Genomic DNA, 24,879 nt, shown 5'->3' with positions numbered 1-24,879 from the left:
CAATAAGCAAGAGCAAACGCAGAGACAGAGGTGCAGTAAATATTACTGAAGAATGCCCTGCAAAGGAGCAAAAGCCTTTGCTAAGCTCAGAGTTAACTGAAGAATACATTCTGAAAAAGGGGAATACAGAATTTGGAAAAGTCATTATGGAGCATATAAAGGAATTTAAGGAATTTAAGGAGTTTGTCACACAGGAAATAGCAATACTGAAACAAGGGAAATTAAGTATGCAATAGAGCAAATTAAAAATTCAGTGAAAAGTCTCAATAGCATGAAGGAGGCAGAAGAAAGAATCTCAGAATTGGAAGATATTTCTTGTCACCATGATGAAACAAACAAAAAGCTGGAAGCAGAGCTGGGTCAAGCTAAAAAAAAAAAAAGAATTGAAAGACACTAGTAAAAGGCCAAATGTAAGAGTTATGGGAGTCCCAGAAAGTGCATAAAGAGAAGTTGGGTTGACAAATATATTTAATGAAATAATGAAGTTTCCCAAATCTGGAGAAAGAATTGGAAAACAGATTACAGGAGGGGCACACAACTTACAACAGGGTTGACTAAAAGTGATCTTCAACATGACACATGATAATCAGGCTCTCATTAATTAAACAAAGAAAAGATCCTTATGTGTATGTGAAAAAAAGATCTATTGACATATAGAGGAATGCCAATTAAATTCACAGGAGATTTCTCACAGGAAACTACAGGCCAGAAGAGAATGGAGCAACATATTTCAGCTTCTAAAAGAAAAAAAATTGTTGGCTTAGGATAACATACCCAGCAAAGCTTTCCTTTGTCTTTGAAAATGAAATAAAATTCTTCCACAGTAAAGAAAAGTTCAAAGAATATGCCTCTTCGAAACCTTCACTACAAATGATACTAAAAGATGTTCTTTTGACAGAGAAAAGGAATAGTACCCACCAAAACCAAAGGCAAACATGAGGAACATCCCATAAAGTAACAAGAGAATATTAAATCAATAAACAACCCATTGCTAAATGATAGGACCAAATTACCCCCTATTCACGTTAACCCTGAATGTAAATGGCTTAAACCCATCAATCAAACATCATAGATTAGTAGACTGGATTAAAAACAGAAAGCCCATCTATTTGTTGCCTATAGGAGACACATCTCACTAACAAAAATCAGTAGAAACTGTATCTCATGGGTTTGACATTTTTTGTTTTTAGTTTCATTCCTTCAAAACACTTTTTTTCCTCATTAAATTCTTCAAATACCCATAGAACATACAGTAACATCATTTTCTTCAAAAACATTATTGCTTTTCTTTTTCATTTCTTCATTGACATATTAGTCATTCAGTGGCATATTGCTTAATTTCATGGCATTGTAAATAATTTTTTCTCCTTGTTGATTTGTGTGGCTTTTCACTTGGGGGATTTATAGTGACTGTGTAGTGGAGACTGTCATATCTAGATGTGAGGATATAGTGCAGTGTGCATCTCTACTTTGGGATCAAGGATGGACTCCCAGTGAAACTGTTTGATCTGTCTTGACAATGGAATTCTGGATCTCTGCCATTGTCCATGCCCACAATGATGGACTTATAACTGTTTATTAAGACTATTTATTCTGTTATAATGATATGGGAGAACTCAGTGTATGTGTGTGTGTGGTGTGGGGGGTGGGATATGGGAAGATGGTGAAGGAAATCCCAGGGTCTATGAAACTGTATCATAAAATGATAGTAATAAATTAAGAAATGGAGAAAAAAAGCAATGCAAAAAAAACAAAAACAAAAACAACAACAAAAAAAACCCCACAAACCCTGTGGTACATCTACTCCATGGAATACTGCTCAGCCCTTAAAAAGAATGCAGTTCTACCGTGTGCAACCAAATGGTCCCATAGAGACCTTATGCTCAAGTGAAATAAGTCAATCCATAAAGGACAAATATCTAGTATGTTCTCTCTGATATAAGGCAACCTTCAAGCAAAACATAAGACCAGTGTCCCCTTGAATACTATTTTTCTGCAACTCATGGGTTTTAATATTTCTATTTTTATTTTCATTTCTTCAAAAATAGTTTCTTTTCTCTTATTAAATTCCTCACTGACTCATAGATGAAAAAAAAAACTCATTAGTAACCCTTAGCAAGGACTCACTGTAATTGTTCAAGCAGTGAATATGCTGGAAGATCAGTAAAGCAAGATACAAAATATAGTATATAATCCATCCTCTTAGTAAATTTGGTTATAAAGCCATAGATAACAGAAAAGATAACAAAGAAAGCACCAATTTAAGATAATGGTTTTTACAGAAATTTCTGGAGTAGTTAGATGCTGTAGAGAAGAGGATGCCATCGACAGCAGAAGACACAATAGAGAGAAGGAGTGATTGGTAAATCCAGGGAAGATGAGAGTTCATTTAGAACAGGGGTGGAGGGAAGGAAAAGGAAGAACAACCATTTTGTTAAGGTGCAACAGAGAAAGGTCAAGTGCAGATGTGGAAGTTTCCGAGAGCAGGCATTTATTTGAGCAGGAGCACCAGGCAGCATTTCATAGATGCTAGTGGGTATAGTGGTTAACAAGGTGTGGGCACAATCATTTGAACCATCACCTGTCGCTTCCCAGGCAACACCAAAATGAAGGTTTGGAAGAAGTTCTGAAAAGCCCAGCCATTGCTATGTTAGATGTGGGCATCCCAACCAGAGTCTCATCTGGGCAGCTAAATGCTCTAACGTGGCATTGTCATGGTGGAAGTGGAGAAGGAAATGAGCTGGATAGTGTGTGCTGGGTGTCACTGGGGGTATGTTCAGTAATACAGAAACACAAAGGGGGACAAAGGAAGCAGGGTCAGGATGAAAGGTAAAGAAGGGTTCAAGTAGGAACTAGGGACATGAATGGGAAAGATTGAAGATAGTGGTGGGACCAAGGCTTGGGGAATGGTGAACCCAGATTTCCAAGTGGTGATTATTCGTAACTGTGACAGCAATAATTGTGTGTGTGTGTGTGTCTGCATGTCTGTACATGCAATTATTTACTTACAGCATGAGGTGAGGCTTTTTTTTGGGGGGGGGCATGAATGCTTGAGAATATGAATACTCATGACCAAGGAACCTTGGTTGTCCCACCGTTGCACCTTTGATGACTTCTTGAAATTAATTTAGTGAAAGAAAGCCACTGCTTCCAAATGTGCTTTGGTATCCTGGCATACTCTCAAAGAAATTTCCTTTCCCACTTAGTTAACTACATTTCCCCCAAGGGGAAAAAATCTTCTCTGTCAATGTAACATCCCTTAACAGGACTCCTGCTGGTTGCTTCTTGTCTCTCGCTGTGGCAGCTGTGAACATATATACTATTGATTGTTAATGTGTGATATAAATCCAACTGGAGCATGCCTACTAATTGGGTTGAGAGCTAGATATAGACAATGCTGTCTTATAGTAGCTTGTGTAGATAGGCCTAGTCACAGGGTTAATTCTGCTTGACAGCACATCAGCCGCATCTTGAAAGTAATTACCCAACAGAAGTTTTCCCACAGCCGAACAGAGAGCTTCAAAGGCTTTTGAATTTACAACCAGTATTAACATATATCTGAAACATAATGTTCCCACAAAGACCCCAGACTTTCTCTCCTGCTTATTAGATGTATGAGGTGAATAGGTTCATTTGCTGTGTGCTAAGAACTTAGTGAAAAATTAGTTGATTTTGAGTAATTGAATATCTTTAAAAATAAAAAGCATTATTATAAAATTTTATTGCATTATATTACTGAAGAAAGTTACTCTGTAAAGATTGGGTACTTTTAGAGAGAATAAATTACTGTCTCTCCAAGACAAGCTTTAAAACTAAATATCTTTTTCATACTGCATGTATCTTAATATGATATTTATATTTAGGGGCCCTTGGATAATGCATGCTTTTGAAGTAGTCAAAATAGGTATATGTTTATATTTTAGAAATCTATTTTATTTCTTAGTCAATATACTAAAATCTATAATTATTATATCCTCCTCAACCCACAAAATAATTATTGCGGACAGCTTTTGTATTTATTTATTTACTTTTTTTTTTTTTTTTTGCTTTTCAGCTCAGAAACCAAGTATGACTCTGGCTCAGGTATGTTTATATTAATAATGTTATTCTAATATTTTACTTACGTCAATCTCTGAGGAGTGATTCATCCGAACACGAACCATTTTGATTTTAAACAGGCTGGGAAGTCTCTTCAGAGCAGGAGCCCCACCTCCAAACAGAGCTATGGCTGCTTTGAATCATTGGGGATCCTTCCCAGCTCTGCAGTCGGCATTAAATGCTTTGTACCTGCAAGGGGTGATAGAAAATTGAGGGCACCTCAAGCCATTATTGTGTTACAATGAGTGGAATTTACATTTTTTTCAGCCTCATTTGATTTTTCTTTTCTTTCTTTCTTTCTTTTTTTTACTAAAGTTGAATGTAATGTAATTTACAGATTTGACCATGCTTTTATGTTACTTGCTGAAGTTTTAGGTATATAAAGGCACAAAAATTACCTCTTTTTGAGTTGAAAGGAATTTACACCCTGTGATGGATTGTTAGTAGATAAATAAACATTTGTTTTTAATTCCTGAAGAAAATAATTTGCCAAAAATATATAGCTTGTTGAATTTAAAAAATAACATTATTACTCTACTTTGTGCTAGACTGTATTTTAACTTTAAGATGTTTTCGTTATCATGTTCACAAAGCAACCAAGTGTGGTAAATTATTTTTGATGGTGGTGTCAAGGAGCCACTGTGCTTTTCTGCCTCATACGCTTTGCCTTTCTTTCATTGTATTTCATCCGGTTCATGGAGGCCTTCTAACCATGAAGTCTGTAGATGTGGGTGAGGAAATCACCTAGTCTGAACACCATACCTCCAGAAATCTCTCTACTCAGTGTGTTGCATGGCTTCTGAGTTGCTTTTACTCGTGACCACATAAGGCAAACACTTTGTATGAACTGTATGAATTAATAAAAACTGAATGCGGATGGTATTGCGTTGACCAATTCTTCTGTGGACTTCCAGAAGGTGACTCAATGTAGTGGAAAGTCTGACATTTTTAAATAGAATCTTTAGGCACAAAAATATAATGAGTAATAGAGATAATTTGATTTTACATAAATTACATGTCTTCATCTCTGCCAATCAATTTTCAACATATTAAGAACCTTCTTTATTACAGTCTGATTTAATTCTGTTTAAAAAAATGAAGCCATTTTTTATTTTAGGCTACAGGTTTCTAGAATATAACTTCTAAAAATGAAAACTTATACTAGGTTCATTTTAAAGGTAAACCTGAAAATAGAGTACAGAACTGAAACAATAGGCCTCTGTTGTGAAATATAGATAATTTGTGATAAACTTTTAAATTCAGACTAAAGTGTGCTGCTAAATTACAGTACTGAAGGTTAGTGTTAATCATGAAAATAATTATGACATCTGTATAGGCCCACCTCTTTCATGACCAAAGATTTTTGTATAAGACTTTTATTTTCTCAAGTTTTAATTTTTAAAGTGTTCATCACAAGCAACATATACATGTCTTTGAAAACTACAAAGTTTTGTACATAATTGTCTTTTGCAGAATATTGATTAAAAGTTTATCCTTTTTACTTTGAATATATCTATACTGTGAGAAGAATTCAGATGGTATAATATTAAGAAATAGGTAATTTTTGTAAACTGTTTTAGCTGACTTTTCAATGAAGAAATAATGACAAAAGAAGCTAAAAATGTATTTGTTAGAATTCTGAATCATGCAAATTTTGGTTAGAAATAAGAGCATATTGGAATAATTAAATGTATTTTTCTAATGGGTTCAGATTTTCTATTGTTCATCAAATGAAAGTAACCTAGCTCTGGTTAATGTTGTATATAGCTGTGACACAGTAAGATTTTAAAATGAAGGATGATGCTAAGAAAATAGAAACCTTAAAAAATAAATACCATGGTCAATTACTAGCCATAAAAAAGGATTTCAACATTAAAATATGTACATGTGTCATATACATATATATGTATATACACATAGTTTTTGAGAAAAGTACACAGCTATGAATATTATATGCAACAACATCCACAGCTTGTATAAATAAGTTTCAGTCTGTGGAGTAATATTTGGGAAAATAGGAAGTTCTCATTTCCAACATGCGATAAAAATTTCAGCTGTTGAAGATATTATAAATAATTAATTTAGAAAGTGATTTAAAATTAATTTTATTTAAATTTTTTTTAATCAATTGCATTGTATTATGTGACACAGTTTTATAAGTACTGGAATTTCCTGCACCCCTCTCTCAACCCTCCCCACATGGTGGATTCCTCCACTTTGTTGCATTACCACAGTTCAAGTTCAGTTGAGATTCTTTCATTGCAAGCATATATGCTTGCTTGCAATGAAAGTGATTTAAATTTTTTAACCAGCATAGTGTCAGTTCTTCCACTGTGAAAGCAGATTCATAAAAACTTCATTTTTTTAAAGTTAAAAAAGTTTATGATAAAAATTCCAACTGCATATTAAACTATAGTACAATGAATACTTATGTAGCTGTCACCTACATTTTATTGTTAATGATTTGCCATACTTATTTTTTATTGCTTGATATGTTTTAAAGTAAGATACTTACATTTCAGAAGATTTTTTAAAACCTGAAAATTATAGATTTTCTTGAATTATTGAAAAAGAGTGTTTTTTTCAGGTTTTCATCCAAGAAATTTGCATCACATAGAAATTATTATGTAAAAGATCATGGCATTTCCGTGTCTACCTTCAAAGGAAGAGACTGAAAGTTCTATTTTTGGTGAATTCTGTGGTTAAGAAAACTTACAGCTATGATGCAGAGGCAGTGAATTAATTCTAATCTGAGAACCCCAGGAATGTTCCGTCCTCAAGATTAATTTGGTTAAAACCTTGGCTTCCATAGTTGTGGTGTCTATGTGCTAAATTAGGTACTGGTTAAGGCCTTTTCCATTGATTCATAACTCAGTCATGTGAGGTTTTTGACTTTGCCAATTGAGAGCAGTCAGCATACTTTCATTCTAAGGGAGATTTAAGTTTTGCGTTTTAACACCATTTCCTAGTTGAAGTACTAATAATGTTGCTTGCCTAGGATCATGTGGAGTTGGTGATTTTACTAATAGAGTAAAACAGACTTCCTTTTATGTTCAGAAGTAGCAAGAGGCTGTGCTCCTCTCCCCACCTCCCAAGGAGGGAAGTTAGTTGATGCTGGAGGAAGCAGAGCATTGAGTTTAATGTAGTGATTAAACATGAAAGCCATATATCAAATCTCAGGAGAAACATGCTTTTGAAAGAGGCAGAGAACTGTGGAGCATATTGCATGATAGGCTATATAAACAGAGCCCTGGAGGTCAGTGTGTGGATACAAACCAATTAAATAAAGAACTTACTGGCTTTGCTTTCTATCATCTAGATGGGGAGGATCGCAAGTTAACATGCACAGAGTTGAAGTGTAAACTTTTCTTGAATAGGGGAGGCACCTTTGGAAATTTTGTTAACTCTTTCAACCCACTACTGAGATTTTTTTTTTTTAATTCAAAGCAACTTTCCCAGGAAGTTAATAAAATACCACAGTATATGCTTTCTTGGCCCTTCCAAGGTACATACTAGCCAAGGTGCTAGTAATGAGGAGACTGAAAGAAAAAGCAGAGGATGAGCTGTTGAAAAGATCCAGAGTTGGCTCTGTAGTCCAGTTTCAAGAATGTATACATCTTTCAAAAACAACCCATTTGGAAAAGCAAACCTCTGGCAGTTTAACTGAAAAAAGATGTTTTTCTCCTCTTCTGAATTCTGGGGATAAGACAAAGATTCTTTGGAATTCACTAGTCACCAATATAACATCAGGATATTGTTATTTCTGTTCTATTAAAGTAGAATAGCTTTCTGACCAAGAAGAACCTGATACTTACAAGTTAATAACTGCATGTTACGGACTGCTGATGGACTAATTCTGTGATCTAACCTTCTCAGGCAATGTTTGGGTGAGAAAATGAAGTACCAACATAAATGGTATGGCTTCATGCTCCATAAACTTTCAAAACAAAGATTTTTTTTTTTTTTCGTAGAGTCATGTTGGCTGAGAAAGTGAATGAGCTTATGTTTAGTGCTTGTTGATTCTGGGCTGGTTGGAATTGCTATACTGAGGAAATGGACTCAGAATACAGCAACTCAAAGGTATAAGATTTCATGAAAGCAAATTATGGAGGATTAAGAACCCTAATGAGCATGGTTTAGTGTGGAGAGTTGAGGAGGGAGCTCACTATTAAATAAAACCCAAGAGTGTAGAAGGTTAGGAGATCCTAAAAGACAACGATAATAAAAGGCACAACAGAATATAATTATCCTGAAGGGTAGGAGAAAAAAAAACACTCTAGGGAACAAAAACCAGCTAGTATCGCTTTTAGGATCTGTAGTTTGAAAGGAATCTACACCAGAGTAAGGAAATCAAAGAATATAATCAGTTAAAGCTTGAGGCAAAAACATAAAGGCTGCAAAAAATAGAGTAGCCTGTTAGAGTAATCACTATGAAAGGAAATGAGGAATTTGAATGTAGTAGAACTAGTTTTGAAAGCTTACTAGCAAATGAGACAATTTGTCTAGCAGTAAAAACCTTTCTCAAGAAATATCAATAATCAAAATGTTTTCAGTTCTTACAAGTGTAGGACTGTATTGACAATTTTTTTTAGCCCTGCCGTTCAACTTTATCATTTTTAATTTCTTATTTTTAAGAGTATCATAATAATAAACAAGAAAATAAAAATTAAATACCTACCTATCAATTTTGGAATCTGTATTGAGTATAATTCTTTAGTAGAAGAAGAACAGAATTATGTTGTCTACTCACACATTGATTCATCCAACACGTATTTATTGGATGTAGTATGTATCAGATTTTTACATTAGAGCTGTGAACAGGGTGCATACAATTCCTTCTCCTGTGGAATCTTACATCAATTGATTCATTATACAAATGCACATGGATTTCTCTGCATATTTAATGGAGGGGACCTAAAAAGGCTCACCTGAGACCCAGAGGGCAAGTTAAAGAAGTCTTGATATTTAAGCATAAGCTGATAGATTTTAGGTTTAAGCAGATTCATCTCTCCTTCTTTTAGCCATCTCAAGATGTTTTCCACTGTGACTTTTAAGAGAACAGCTTATTAATGTCGATGTTTGATGCGTAGTTTTTCTATAGTTTTCAATAAGGACTGACATTTCACATTTGACTGTAATTAAAAGAGATTAGCTTAGAGAACAATGACTAATGTTTATGTTTTATTGTTCTCTTCTTTGGCTTTATTTATTGACTTAATTTACAGAATCCTAAGTTGGCTTGAAAAATCAGCCAGCATTCTCTATACCAATCTTATTTGATTTGCTGAGATAAGTAGAGCAGATATAGATTTTCATCTCCGTTTATAAATGAATTTAAAATCAGGAAGCAGTAAGACATAGTAGCTGTGTGCTGAAGTTTGAATTTGATAGATTTAGGTGAAAGCTGGTTTTCCCAATAATTTCCAATTAGTTTTCCTGGATTTCATATGTACAATTATGTCACATACCTAAATTTTGTACTATTTTTTTTTAATGAGAGCATTTTTAAAGCTCTGAATTTCCTTCTTTGAAGCTTTAGCTCAATTGTAGAAGTTTTATATTCTAGTTTAAATAGTTGAAAGTTTTTTCAACTATTTTCTTTTGGATACAATAATTATTTAGGAACATCTTTAAATTTCCAAATTTTCTATTTTATACTTTTGTTAATAATTTTCATTTTCGCTTGTTGGTGGTCAAAAAACCATGACCTTCCTGCTTTTTTAGTAAATCTGTTATTCAGTATTTATTAAAAAGTTTTATTTTCAGCCTAATATATACTTAATGTTTCTGATTTTTCTGAAAGTGATTTTAAAACCATATTTTTTGTCATGTGAAATATTTGAAGTACATTTAGTAGGTCAGTCAGATTCTTTATAATACATCCTCCAGATCATTATTTATTTGGTTTCTGTTTTACCTGACAAATAATTTGAAGAAAGGTAGTCTCATTTAGTGTGTTTTTACCTGAATACTGCCTCTTGAGATATCACCACTCCAGTGCTGTCAGTGCCACATTCTCCCTGTATTCTGGTGTTAGCCAAATTGCTTGGTTCATGGTTTTGTGCTTGTTTCCTTGTAGAGACTATTAGAAGCAGTGCTCATGGAAGTGAACTCCACTTAAGATGCTCTCCTTTCCCTTGGTCTGTTCGAGAAGAATCTATTTATCCTTTAATACCCACCTCAAACATTACTACCTTTCTTAAATATTAAGTATAGTTTTTTTTTTAAAGGATTTATTTGTTTGAAAGGCAGATTTTGGGGAGAGGGAGAGAGAAAGAGAATCTTCTACTCACTGAGAATCTTCTTCCATTGCATAAAAGGCTATAATGGAATTAGTGGTGCTGGACCAGGCAGAAGCCAAGAGCCTGGACTTTTATCTGAGTCCTCTGTGAGAGTGGAAGGGGGCCAGATCACGTGAGTCATCTTGCCTTCCCCCATGTGATAGCAGTGAGCTAGATCTGAAGTGGAATTAGTGCTCGTTTTGGATGCCAGCATCTAAAGGTACAACTTCACCAGCTCTGCCACTTTGCCAGCCTCTAAAAGTGTAGTCTTACCTGAAATTTTGTAGCCAGTCATTGCTTTCCCAGGGTAAACACTGTACCTAATGACACATTTATCACAGAATTTATCATCTTCTGTAGTTACTGGTGTGGATTTTTCTGCTTTGCATGTCCATGAATTTCTTGAAGGCAGGAGTGATATCTCATTTACTTTCATGTAGCCTTGATACCTTATATGGAATAATTATACAACAAATAAAAGTTCTGTTAGATTGTGAATCTTTGTTGTGTTCTTCAGTTGTGGTAGAAATACTTAACAAGTAACAGAAGATTCATATTTCCCTTTCATAGTATGGGGTACTTGCTGGGAAAGGGTATTCTAAAAAAGACTATCATTTTGGAGTCCTGTTCAGCTATGTAGAGCATATGACAAGTTTCTCATTGTGGGATATGTACTATTTCTGGGCTTAGGGTATTGAATATCCAAAATACTTTCTGCACATGACTTCCTCTTCTAAGGTAACTTCAGAAGTACATGGTTACCTGGGCTGGATACCTGCATCCTACTTGGAGATCCCCTCAGGTGAGCCATTCATGTAAAAATAGCTTCATTGGGCTTCGTTGTAGTAGGAAATAGCTTAATTAATAAGAAATTTTGTTACTGTTTATTAGGTATCCTTTCTATGCTGCAGTTAGAACAATAGCCAAGTTTTCATTTTAAAGGCTGTAGTTACAGGAAGGGGAAAGGATGAGGGACAATAATGGCAATAACAGACTTACCACATTAAGACCTCACATACAACAGCTATTTAGTAAAAATGTTTCTGGAGTTATAGTGCTGTGGAAGTCAATCCAATCCAGTTCTCCATAGTTTCATTAGGGATTGAAAACATTGATTCTATGTTAGATATCCATCAAAATAGAGTGAATCAGTTATCTTTGGGGAACAGAGCACACATTACTTAGTTATTTGTGTTTGTTGACCTATCTTGCTCATTCCTGGATAGAGCTCAAATACCTTCAACTGCAAAATGTGAATGAGTTTGCTTTACCACATTTTCTTAAGATTTTTAGTATCTTGCTCTAATATGAGAATATTTTACTTAATAAGAAACGAGTATAAATGTGTCATATATGTTAACAATTATTTACTAGTTGAAATATTAAATTATATAATTTGCAATGACAATGACAGTTTTGTCACGATTTTTTCTTCTTTTGTATTATAGAATTATGCTATAAAAAAACAGCATTTTACTAGACCTTTTGAGTTTCCACTGATTTCCCAGGACACTAAATCTAAATGGAAAAAATTCACATAAATTTTGGTTGATGAGATTAATGTAGTGACTGCTTTCTTCCTCTCTCCAAATACCATCCTTTAATTAAGAATGTAAGTGGCCAGATGGTCAATTTGAACTCAAATGTTTCAAATTACAGAGCTTTTATTCTAGCTGTATATTTCAACGACATAAGACATATTTGATGCATCCTAAAACATATTTAATCTCTTTATACATTGCATTTTACAGTGTTTATTGAATAAAAGTTGATCAAATGAATGACAAATGAAATAATGCTCAATTTTCTATGGAACTGTATTTTCCCTTTTCAAAACAGTATACATGTAGAATGTCTGCCATTTACAAAAATATTTTCTTCCACATGGTATATCTATAAATTACCTTGTATCCAAATAATTTACATTCTGTGTGGAAGGCCATATGTAGGAGGTAAAAAATGTAAGTCTAGAAATTTCAGTAACAGAAGAAATATTTTGAACCAGAGCATACCAACATAAAACAACAATGCAAGGATAAATTTATAGTCTATGAGTAGCTTAATAAGCTTGAAACTTCTCCAGCCAATGTACACTTTCAATCAATTGTGAGTTTTACCCAGATATTTTAAATTAAAATATATTTCTGTTGTAATACTTCATTAAAGTTAATTTTTTGCAGCATTGTATTCTAAGCAATTTTTTATCATGTAAATGACAATGGAATTTAAACTCATTCAAATATGATCCATTGGAGTTATCTGTAATAATTCACTCATATTTATTGTATTTGAATCTTTTTCAATTTTAAACATATGTCTGTTTAGTATTACTATTTAGGAATAAGTTATTTTCTATCATGATTTAGTTTCTAGATAGCATTTCCTTGAGATATTATCTAAATCCTGGACTTTACTTGAAATCCACACATATTTTTATAATACCCACTTTTCTATGAAAAATCTTAATATATTTGAAAGAATTTAAAATTTTCCCCTCAAAATTTTAAATTTGTTGAAATTCATGCTGAAATAGTCATTTTTTCCAAAAAGTTTTCTGCTTAAAATTGTTACTCATTTTATGTAAGTTAAGTACTTAATGTTTACAAATCTAATCAACTCTAGAAGTAGCATAATAGAACTGTATTTTATTAAAATGATAAAAATGTGATGAGTTAGGCTTGACGCAATAGCTTAGTGGCTAAATCCTATCCTTGCATCTGCCTGGATCCCATGTAAGTGCTGGTTTGTGTCCTGGCTGTTCCACTTCCCATCTATTCCCTGCTGTGGCCCAGGAAAAACAGTAGAGGATGGCCCAAAGTTTTGGGACCCTGTACCCATGTGGGAATCCTGGAAGAAGGTCGTGGTTCCTGGCTTTGGATCAGCTCAGCTCTGGCTATTGTGGCTGCTTGGGGAGTGAACCAGCAGACAGAAGATCTTTATTTCTGTGTCTCCTTCTCTCTGTAAATCTGCCTTTCCAATAAAAATTTTAAAAATTAAATCTTTAAAATGTTTCATGAATTAAAAATGAAATGCTCATGTGATTGAATGTCATTTCATTAAGGTGGATGTTTCATTAACCCATGTTCAATTCCACAAACTGGTGATCACACACTTAGATGAATCTTTTTGCCTTGCTTTGGACAAGCTAGTTGAAAATAGTTTTAGAATTTAGTATCTAGCAAAAATAACTCTCAGCATATATATACATTCTTTTGGTAGGTTATTGTTACATCATTAGTAAGCATGAAAGATCAGCCCTCTGTATTGTCAGTTTATTTTGCATTTAACAAGGCCAGTGACAAATTTTGATGATTTTGTACTTGTGTGCCTACACATGCACAGAGAAAAATAATCACAGCTCCTAGAGTCAGTTTAACTACAGAATTTTAACTGTCAATTCAACAACTAGCTATTGTTCACACTAATTTAGTGCTTATACTCATGTTGGTGATACTGATGGCACTAAGGTTGGAGGCAAATGAATATTTTTACAACACTGAAAAAGGAAGTCATATAAGTTAGTATATATTGTTAGTCTAATTATTTTTAATAAAGTATGCAGCTCTACAATAATAGACTTGATTGTATAGTATACATGACTGTGGGTTTTGGGAGAAATGTTTAAAATCATGAATGAATTAAGATTTTAAAGTCTTTTTTTAAAGATTTGTTTTATTATTATTGGAAAGGCAGATTTACAGAGAGATTTACATAGATTTGGGAGAGACAGAAAGATCATCCATCTGCTGGTTCACTCCCCAAGTGATTGTAACAGCTGTAGTTAAACCAGTTGGAAGTCAGGAGCCAAAAGCTTCCTCCTTCCTGGCCTCCCACATGGGTGCAGGGTCGCAAGGCCTTGGGCTGTCCTCCACTGTCTTCCAGGCCACAGAAAGGGAGCTGGATGAGAAGTGGAGCAGCCGGGATATGAACTGGCACCCATATGGGATCCTGGCGGATGCAAGGCAAGACTTATCCACTAGGCTATCACACAAAGCCCAAGATTTTAAATTCTTAATTTCTATTTTACAACCATTTTTTAATAAGATAGTATTTTTATGGTTTTCTGAAAAAAAAAAACCCAAAACTTTGTTCTGTTGAAACCCAATAGGACATCATGTTTTACTTTTAGAAAATGATTAGTATGAGTTTACTTTCTTGTTTTATTCTTCTTTCTGCTAGATTTAGTGATTTTACTCTCTGACATAATTTTTCCTAAATATAGTTTACAAATTATGTAATTTGTTTTACATGTGATATGCACTATATACATCATGTTTCTGTGTAACTAAAAGAGGAAAGTGGCTGTATTGATATGTTATCTGCATTCATCACTAAGAGTCAATAAGATGATTATATATAGGGGAAAAGCTATGGTTTAGAAAAATGTTTTAATCTGTTTTAAATAACTTACAATAATCCAGTAAAAATGAAATGATTAATGACTGAAGATGATTGCCATATTTTCACATTCTGTTTTAATGAGTGCTATCTTAAGTTTCTACTCTAAAATTTATAACTCATAAAATATTACAGGAAAAATATATCATTCACAATCCACTTGAAGTTGTATTTTACCTTATCTAATTGTGCCTGCTCTTTAGCCAAAACAACATAAATTAAAAACAAATTTTAGCTGAAGTATAGCTTTTATGCTATTTTAACTCATTAAAACATTATTTTTTAGGGTTAGCACAAAAATCCCAGATTTTTTTTTTATTAGAGCAACACTTAAGTCAGTATGTAACTTAGGATATTTTAATTTTACAAATATAAAATCCAGTCATTTGTGAATCGGTGATTTTAATGAAAGTTTAACTGTGTTTTTCATGCACATAAATAGGGTGGCAAGTATGAGTATTAATGTTGGAGTTTTGCCCATTGATTCTAGTTGCTCTGTCTTTTTTTATCCAGAGATAATGATGTGTATTCAGTCTCTGTCATATTTACCTAGAGGAAGTCTTTTTAATCCCTCATTTTTCTCCTTCCCTGAGGTTATGTGTAAATACTACATAAAATGGCAAATGGAAGGAAGTCTGTTTTGTCTAAAGATACCATTCATCTTAAACAAACACATCAGCCTGTCTTTGCAAGGATAGTGATATGGGTTTTGTTTGGTGGAAGAAGAAGGAGAATGGATAAGACCAAAGCAAAAATACGAACTAGTAAAACAAATTATGTGAACTAATATTGTGGTTCTTTAAAAATTGAATGCATTTTTTCGGATTATGTCTGCTTAGGGGAATTACTGCTACCACACGCCTACGTTGTTTCAGCACTTAATTTCTACAACTACTGACAAACCATTTCTATAAATACTTGCATTGATTTTTGATAGAAATTTTAAGCAAATCCTTAATCATGTGTCTCACAAAAATAATTTTCCAAAGGGTCATACATATAAAGATATACTTGAAGTCAAGGGAAAAAACATATTACCTTCTTTTGATTGTGTCTGAGTTTAAAACAAAACTTAAACAACTAACTTGGTCATTGTTCCATTAATTCTTTAGGGCCAGAATTTTAAATCATCTGTTATATGTGTTGTATATTTACATATAGAAATACACATAAATGAATTCTTATATATGCTTGAAAATAATGTTGGGTCATAAGTGGTGAATCTGTGGCTTAAATCAATGCCAAATGAATTGATCTTCAGTCTATCACAGTTTCTTATTTTTTTGTGAAAACAAGTATATTCAGTATCGTTTCTGCCGCCCTTTCTATTTCTTATGCTTTGTTGTAGTCCTTTTCTTTCCTTTGGTTGGGCTGGTTACATCTTTCCTTCTATAAGAAACTTGTGGTAATTTATGCATTGTTTATTAGTTTATTCCATTTATAACTTTTAAAGAAATATGTCTGTCCTTGTATTTCTCTATTCATGCTGGCAATTTGTATCTACAGCTTTCTTTCTCTTTTATCAATATAAGAACTTCAGCAGTCTTAATTTCTCTCTTAACCTGCTTCCCACTATGCCTCCTTTTTCTTAAAAATTATTTAAAAAATAATCTAAAGTGTTATAGTAACAATGAATTATTATATAAAGCTTTTTAATTTTATCTGCTATTTAGTCATCCGTATTTCTTATAGTTTGTGACTTTTCTTAGATTTATTATTCTTTCTAATATAGTATTTCACATTTACAATATTTGTTCACAACTCTCATGATATTGGAAAGAATGTAAGGCAGGATTTTACTATCACATAATTCTCAAAAATGTAAGTTGGTAAAGAAGACATAAATGATTATAGGGTCTTTGCCTATGCTTCTGTTAAAAGTGGATTTTTTTTGTCCTCTTAAGTGATAAATATGTTCACAGGTGTGATTAGAATGTATAACTCATTAGCTATACTTTTCTTTTGGAGATAAAAAGGTATTTTGTTGCATATCATAGAGTTAAATGCATTCTTAAATACTTAATATGTATCCTTTTTATGCAACAAATATCCAGTAAAGAAGGGGAGCATAAGAAAGAAATTTCTTGTTCACTATATTAAGACGAGTTATTCATTCTGTGGCTTAAATTTGGCATTGACAATCCTCGCCTTTTTGCTTTACAAATATTTTTGTTAAATTTAAATGATATTCTCACCTTTGATCAAATTTGAGTACAAGCTCCCCTGATCTTAAATGTCTTTATCTATTTTTGGATACTTAGCTAAATTAACAGCATGTTAGGGCAATTCAAAGGCTGATAGTATTTCACTTTGCTTTTTCGGTTCACAAAGATTAATGCAGGAAAGACCTTTTATGTCAGTTTTGTTACAAATGAAGGAATAAAATTATCTGTTATACAGATATATGTTTCTTTAATATAGACTATATTTCCTGATATTTCTTGGTCTTATCTCATTATTTCAACTTTTTCGTTTATTTATGTAAGACTGTTGTGCAGCTGATGGATGACAGGATTACAGTACAACAGCAGTATCTCATTTTCAAAGTACTCAGGGAGTAAGTCTGACACAACAAAGAAAATAGTTTGAGAATGAAGGGCAATGAACAAAAGGAAAGAAGGGGGCAATTTAGCCACATGAATAAATAAATAAAATGAGTGAGAATCAGAATTAATGGGCCTGTCCATTTTTAAGACTTCTGACTTTCACTATGGTATAGCTTGTTAGAAAAGTTGTACCAATGTACTGTCACAGCCTCGGTACACTATTTTTTACCCACGGATACACTGACTGTTATTCTCTCCCTTTTTTTCCAGCTGTGAGTGTTGCTGTTCTTAGTGTCTTTGCAAATTTGAGAGGTGAAAAGTAGAATCTCATTATATTAATCTGTATTGTTAATGTCTAGGGAGGTTGGATCTCCCTTTATGGATAGTGATTGTTCATGATTCTCTTGTGAATTGCCTACTAAGTTTATTTTTCCACAAAGGGCACCAGCTTTTTGGTCCTAGCCCTATATTTTCACCACTGTGTAATTTAAGGCAAATGATTCAACTTCTCTGTCTAGATTTCCTCATCTGAAAATATTTATAATATCTACCTCAAAGGTATGAAGATTAAATAAAGTAATATGGAAAGCATTTAGCACAGTGTTTGGTATGCTGCTGCTGCTAAAAAATAATAAAGCTTGAAATATTTTTCTCAGTTTATTATTTGATAAGAATTTTTTTCCAATGAAACTGTTAAATATGGTACTAAATTTTGACAATATGATACTAGATTTTCTGCCATTGTCTGTACCTACATTGCCTTGAAGCACTTGCTCAGGGCCTATACTATTGTATTTTATGTGCTTAAACAGTGAAGGGGGGAAAATGGTAAGGAAAATAATGGAAATTAATAATAGAGACAATATTATAAAAATAGGTGTGAAGTTTTCCCTTTTCATCTCCTCCCCACACAGTTTTCCTTCTAATTACTGCAGTAGTTTAGCCCTTGAGCAACAGTCACAAATCCAACATTCTGTTATTTAAATGTATCATGGCATTGTAAGTATAAGCAGTGGTAGAAAATCTAGTATTAAATTGTTAGGGTGTACTTAACAGTTTCATTGGGAGTTCTCCTTTTATTCAGAAATCGAGATGCACACTTCCCATTATGCCAGTCTCCATTCTACAGTTTATCTATAAGAATATATGTAAGTACATGTTTACCTATGTACCAATTTGTTTTGTATTTTGCATGAAGGGTGTCTTATATCAGAAAGGACATATGACATTTGTCCTTTTCGGATTGGTTTATTTCACTGAGCATAATAGTCTCCAGTTGAGACCATTTGGTTGCACATTTTAGAATTTCATTCTTTTCATAGCTGAATAGTATTCCACAGAGTAGTAGATGTACCACAATTTCTTTATTTGCTTTTCCTTCGATGAACATCTGGATTGTTTCTGTGTCTTCACTGTTTATTGCAGTTCAAACATTTTTATTAGCAACATTTATCTTTTCTTTTATGGTATTTAGTGAGTATTCTAAGACTACAAAAATATGATGGTGGTATTTTTTAATGTGACTAAATTGTAAATATTATCATTAACTTTAGTGACTCAGACTAAGGAAGTAGAATAATCTATAATCTTTAGAAAAATATTACATTTTCTTCTTGTCAAAAAATTTAGAATGCTACCTAACAAAATTTCAGTTTATATATTTAGCAAGCTAAAGAATTAAAGATTTTGGCATTGTTTTCCCCTGTATTATTTGTGTATTTATCATGTTCTCTGCTATTCTATATAGTGCCTCTGTGTCTGCTAGAAACTGTTTCTGTGGGTCAGTGAACTAGGAAAAGTCTCCACTCTGCTGCCGCCCCCTCAATCCTGTCGCTCTTCACACTGCAGCTAAAAGATTCTTTTGGGTCAAAGCTAGTACAGAGGCTGTGGAGTGAGGGGAAGAGGAGCTGGGGCACACAGGCTGTGGAGTGAGGGGAACAGGAGCTTTCCAGATTTTAGTGGAAAGGTTTTCAATCTTTCCCCATTTAGTATGCTGCTGGCACTGGGTTTTTCGTAAATTGCTTTGATTGTGTTGTAGAATGTTCCTTCTATGCTTGTCTTGTTTAGGGTTTTTCAGAATGAAGTGGTGTTGGATTTTATCAAATGCTTTCTCTACATCTATTGAGAGGATCATATGGTTTTTATTTTTTAATGTGTTGATGTGATGCATCACATTTATTGTTTTGCAGATGTTGAACCATCCCTGCATGCCTGGGATGAATCCCACCTTTAACTCAGGTTGTTTAGGATTCCTAAAAGCTCAGTTGGTTAAGGGCCGTTCAGAGGAGGCCTTCTTAAATAGAACAAAGTGCTTTGGATCCTCTCTTCTTGCTGGAGTGTAGAGTAACATTTCTAAGATTTTTGTGACAGCAACTTAGGACAACTAGAGGTAAAATGAAAAGAAGTATGTCCCATGTCCCAAGACTAGGCCTCCCTGGAGTTTATACTTCCTAAACTTGTGCACACTGGAACCCTAGAAGTTTGTTAATTACTGGTATTGGCTACAGAATTGTTTTCTGATTTTTATTTTCTCTTCTGGAGAACTGCAAGCCTCCAGTTCACCCATGTATTTCTTCAGTTTTGTGCAAAGCATACTGACACATGAACTTACTTTAATGGATCTAAGAGGATGTGTTAATTTTTATTTTTTTTCATGGTTTTTCCTGTTGTGCACATCTGAGTGATGACTTTCAAGTTCTTTATAAGCTAGACTGTAAACTGGATATGTATCAATTATTTTTCAGCACATTATATGATAGGATTTGAGTGTTTCTTTACCTCTGCCCCAAATTCATGTATTGCAGTCTAGATTTATGTTTTGATGGCATTTGGAAGTCAGAACTTTGACAAATGATCTTGTTACCAGAACTACTGGAAGCACTGCACATAATGCTGGGATTGTGGTGCTTATCTCCCCCATAAGAAAATATTCAGATGGCGAAAGTCCTTGCCTTGCATGTGCCAGGATCCCATATGGGTGCCGGTTCTAATCCTAACTGCTCCACTTCCCATCAAGTTCCCTGCTTGTGGCCTGGGAAAGCAGTCAAGAACCCTGCACCCATATGGGTGATCCGGAAGAGGCACAGAGACTCCTGGTTTCTGGCATTGGATCAGCTCATTTCCAGCCGATGTTGTCATGTGGGGAGTGAATCATCAGACAGAAGATCTTCCTCTCTCTCTCTCCTCCTCTCTGTATATCTTCCAATTAAAAAAAAAAAGAAAGTGTTTAGATGATAGATTATTAGTAAGCAAATTGTAATGAAGGAGTACATCTGATAGATGGGTCAAACACAAGGAAGCCAAGTCCCTGACTGTCTTGACTGAGGTTTTATTTGTATATTTTCTCTATCCTTTCTTGATATTGCTTGGAGATTTAGTTTTGGTTTGAGATTCCTCGCTATGTGTTCTTATTGTGCAATGTCATTGGACAGAAAGGTCCCTGAGTACTAGACCAGAAGATTCCCTGGGAATCGTTGGGTAGTCGACTCTCTTTCTTGGAGTGCTGTTGGACTAGGAGATCCTACACAGTGTTGCCCAAGAAAATTTTGATGTGTGAGTGTCAGGTTGCTTTCAGTACATGCTTCTAAGACATTTAGGTCCCTTTTCCTATTTAACCCACATGAACTTCCAATTTTTGTTTTATTTTGTTTTCTTACTTTCATGTACAGGCTTATGTGTGTCTTCATGCTATACAACTAGATCTTGTGGTTGGAGTCCTTGTGAATAGGATTAATGTCCTTATTTTTGATGCACAAGGGAGGTTGTTTGCCTCTTATACCAAGTGAGGACACAAGAAAGTGCCATCTGTGAATCAAGCAACAGCCCGTGTCACTCAGTTCTCCTGCACGCAGGTGAACTTGGAAGATGGAGAGGCTCTAACTAAGCTTGTTGGGAACCTTGATTATATACAATGGCAGACATAATGATCCACCATCGTTGGGAAACAATGTTCTGCTTTAAAAGTCCGTGACTCACATTACCAAGCTGGAAAAGGCGGAGGCCAAATAAAGAACTTGGTAAGAGGCTGTTGAGACATAATTGTAAACAGTTTCCCCCAAGCCAGGATCCACAGGGCATTTGAATTTGAAGTTAGTAACTGTTAATGGGTTATGCCTTCAAAAAGAAGAAATAACTTACCATGAAATTAGAATGATAAAAAATAAACTACTACTGGAAAAGAATTGAAATATAGATCAATAAAATGCAATTGAGAGTCACAAAATATATCCTTACTAATTAGGTCAATGGATTTTCATGGGTACCAAGACTGTTCCATTGGAAATGAAGAGTTAAAAAATGGTCCTGTGACTTTTCTCTGGGTGGAAGTGTTTATAGAGTAGGTGTTCCAAGTAGATAGCCACATGCAAGAAAACTGAAATTGGACTCCTAGTTTATACTATGCAAAACTAGCTTAAAATGGACCATAAATCTAAACATAAGAGATCAAACTATGAAAATTCTTACAAAAAAAATTTTAGGAATAAATTTTTGTGGATTTTGGTTAGACAAAGGCTACTGACACAACAATAAAAGCAAAAGTTTTAAGAGCAAAAAATAGGGAAATTGAACATAATAAGCATTAATAGTGTTTATATTTCAATGGAGACTGTCAGAAAAGTGAAAATGCATGTGCAGAGTGGGAGAAGTTATGTGTAGTTCAAATATTAGAGGAGGGACTAGTCCCCAGTAATAAGAAAAACACAGTAATAAAAAAAGAGTTTTGTATCCTCTTGATATTTTTTTCCAAAGAATATATACAAATGGCCAATATTTTTGAAACAATGCATAACAGCATCAGCCAGTTGGGAAATTCAAAGCAAAACCACAATGAAATACCACTTCCTACTAAATAGGACAGCTATAGTAAAAAAAAAAAATCAGGTAATTGCAAATGTTAGTGAGGATGTAGAGAAATTGAAGACCTCATGCTTTACTGATGGGAATATAGAATAATACAGCCTCTTTAGAAAACAGATTGATAGTTCTTCATATGGTAAACATTGAGTTGCCATATGACCCAGCAATTCTACTCCCAGATACATAACTGAGAGAATTGGTAACATATGCCTACATTAAAGCATATATATGCTTGGGATTTTGGGGCATTCTTTGTACTACTTCACAATTTATCTTTTGTAAATTTGAAACTATTCTTAAAAAGTTTTCTTTGAAAAATATGATATGTAAATTGTCATAGTAGCGTTGTTGATGATGGCCAAGAAATGGAAAAAAAATCAAAATGTCCAATTGAATGAATTAAATAACTGACTAAAATAAAATCTGCTTCATGGATTATGACTCAATCATAAAAAACAAATGAAGTATACATTTATGCTACAGCATGGCTAAATATTTGTAACAATATATTACCTTTTTTTTTTTTTTTTTTTTAGGAATTAGCAGTGAAAGCAGACGTTTTATATGATTCTATTGATATTATTAAAAGAAAAACTGAGGCCGGTTCAGCTGAACAAAATTTGAGTCAGAAAACTGTAGAAACAGGCAGCATTACATTCTGAAGTGAATTCAAATTGCCCATCCCCACCACCTGTGCAGGTTACAGTTATAAGAAAGTGACATATAGAAACAATGTGATTGGCTGCAGTTGACACCGGCCTTATATGGACATGGTCTGATCAGTTGGCTAACTATGACTGACTGAAACTTTGTGATTGGCTGAGAATCAGTTACAAGGGTTTGCTTTTAGTTAGGCTACAGTTTCTTTACACATAAAGCTCAGTTCACTACAGATACCATTCTGGGCAAAACTTTATCAGTTAAGTATGGAGGCTTTTAAAGCTGATTTACTGCAGTCCAACATGCTAAAATATCTAGAAAAGCAAGTCTAAGGGATGTGAAATTGATGTTTATGTCTTCAACTTCCCATCTATGTCCTTAACCTCTACTCTAGGGGTTACCAAGGCTAGGGTATTGGGGAAACTAGGGAATGAGTGACTGATGATGGGATGAGAGGTCTATCATTTTTTATTTTTCTCTCACCTTTTGAGATTTTTAAGTTGGGAAGTTGATTTCAGATTATTAGTGATATTTTTCATCCACTTATAAAATCCTTTTTTATGGACCCAGCATGGTAGCCTAGTGACTAAAGGCCTCGCCTTAATTGTGACTGGATCCCGAATGGGTACTGGTTTGAGTCCCGGCTGCTAATATGGATAAAAAAAATACTGCAAAATTTATGGGATTATTGAAAGGACTTAATTGCATATAAGGTTTAGTATATCTTCACAATTTAGTAAGCAACTAATTAGACTGTTATTATTTGTATTTGTTTTGAAAGATTGTTTGAAAGGCAGAGTTATATTGAAAGAAGGGGAGACAGAGAAATAGAGAGATCTCCCCTATGCTGGTATAGTACTCAGATGTCCACAATAGCCGGGACTAGATCAGGCCAACGTCAGCAGCCAGGAGCTTCTTCTGGGACTTCAACTTAAGGACAGGGGTCCAAGTACTTGGACCATCTTCCTCTGCTTTCCTGGGCACCTCAGCAGGGTGCTTAATTGGATGTAGATGATCAGGGTGGAAAACTAATGCTCATATAGGATGCTGGATCACAAACAGTAGCTTTCCCTGCCAGAGCACTAGCCACCTATTTATATTCTTTATAAACAGGTGAACTAATCAGAGATAAAGGGAATTAGGTGAAAATTTTGCTATCTTCTCTGACTTCCTCCCATTAACTTCCAGCTCCTACCTGCCAGGTGGAACTTGCTGGAGGTATTTTTAAGATATGGCATTTGGATCCTATTTGATAGAAGTATTGCCATTGGCCCTCCTACCTCCTAACTTTTTGTGGCATAGTATATTTGATTTAGAGTCTTGTTCTCATTTTGTGGGACAGTTTGAGAATTTAGTGGGCATTTGTGTAGATTTTCAATTAAGTATATTTTGAAAATAAATATTAGGAAATAGCTGTGTCCAGATAGACTTGAACACATATGATTGAGTCTGTTTTCCCTACTCCTATAGTAGTGGTGGTTGTACATGTGGGAGTTACATCAAGAGAACACAAGGGTTTTGCTAACTCCAAATATGCCAAAGAAGTTTACTTTTTTCTTTTTTTGATTAGTAACATTTTTCCCTCCCAAAAGCTTAAAGGATGGGAACGTGAGCCTTCCATGGGGAAGTCTTATTTGTGTTGTTTCTTTTTATGTTAGTTTTACATATCTATTTTGTGGTTGAATAAAATATGTCTTCTCTATGGCCACCAATGCAACTTTTGTACATATGCTACCCATTATACTTCAGATCTTTTTCTTAAAATACCACATATATAAATGAATGCAAAATTTGCTCTCTTATATCTTTAAAAAATATGCAATGATCACACTGTTTTTATCATCAAATTAGCAAGTGCTAAAATTCTCATGAGGTTACTTTTATCTGCTTTTTAAATTTTTCAGTTTATGTCATAGATACTTTATAGGAAGGCAAAAAATACAGGTTACTCATGAAAAGAAAGATAGGATTGCTGTGTTGCTATCCCAAAATATATTAAAGTAGACTTAAGTTATATTGCTTATATTTCATATAAATTT

The 24,879-nt window shown here is 34.0% G+C and overlaps 1 protein-coding gene across 9 annotated transcripts in view; it reads left to right on the top strand.

Moving 5' to 3' along the window:
* MSRB3 (methionine sulfoxide reductase B3) overlaps positions 1-24,879 on the top strand; it is a 234,334-nt gene that overhangs the window by 75,758 nt on the left and 133,697 nt on the right. For 8 of the 9 annotated variants that reach the window (XM_040982358.1, XM_040982342.1, XM_040982351.1 and 5 more), the window contains one exon: positions 4,055-4,083. In XM_040982358.1, coding sequence (XP_040838292.1) covers positions 4,055-4,083 — 29 coding nt within the window. Of the gene's footprint in view, positions 1-4,054; positions 4,172-24,879 lie in introns of those variants that run through there. The other variant, XR_005884116.1, reaches the window with a different exon arrangement.

This window comes from Ochotona curzoniae, unplaced genomic scaffold (genome assembly GCF_017591425.1).
Source record: "Ochotona curzoniae isolate NIBS_2020 unplaced genomic scaffold, NIBS_Ocur_1.0 contig_1014, whole genome shotgun sequence".
In the NCBI taxonomy this organism is placed as follows: Eukaryota; Metazoa; Chordata; class Mammalia; order Lagomorpha; family Ochotonidae; genus Ochotona; species Ochotona curzoniae.
This window is presented reverse-complemented; position numbering and strand designations above follow the sequence as displayed.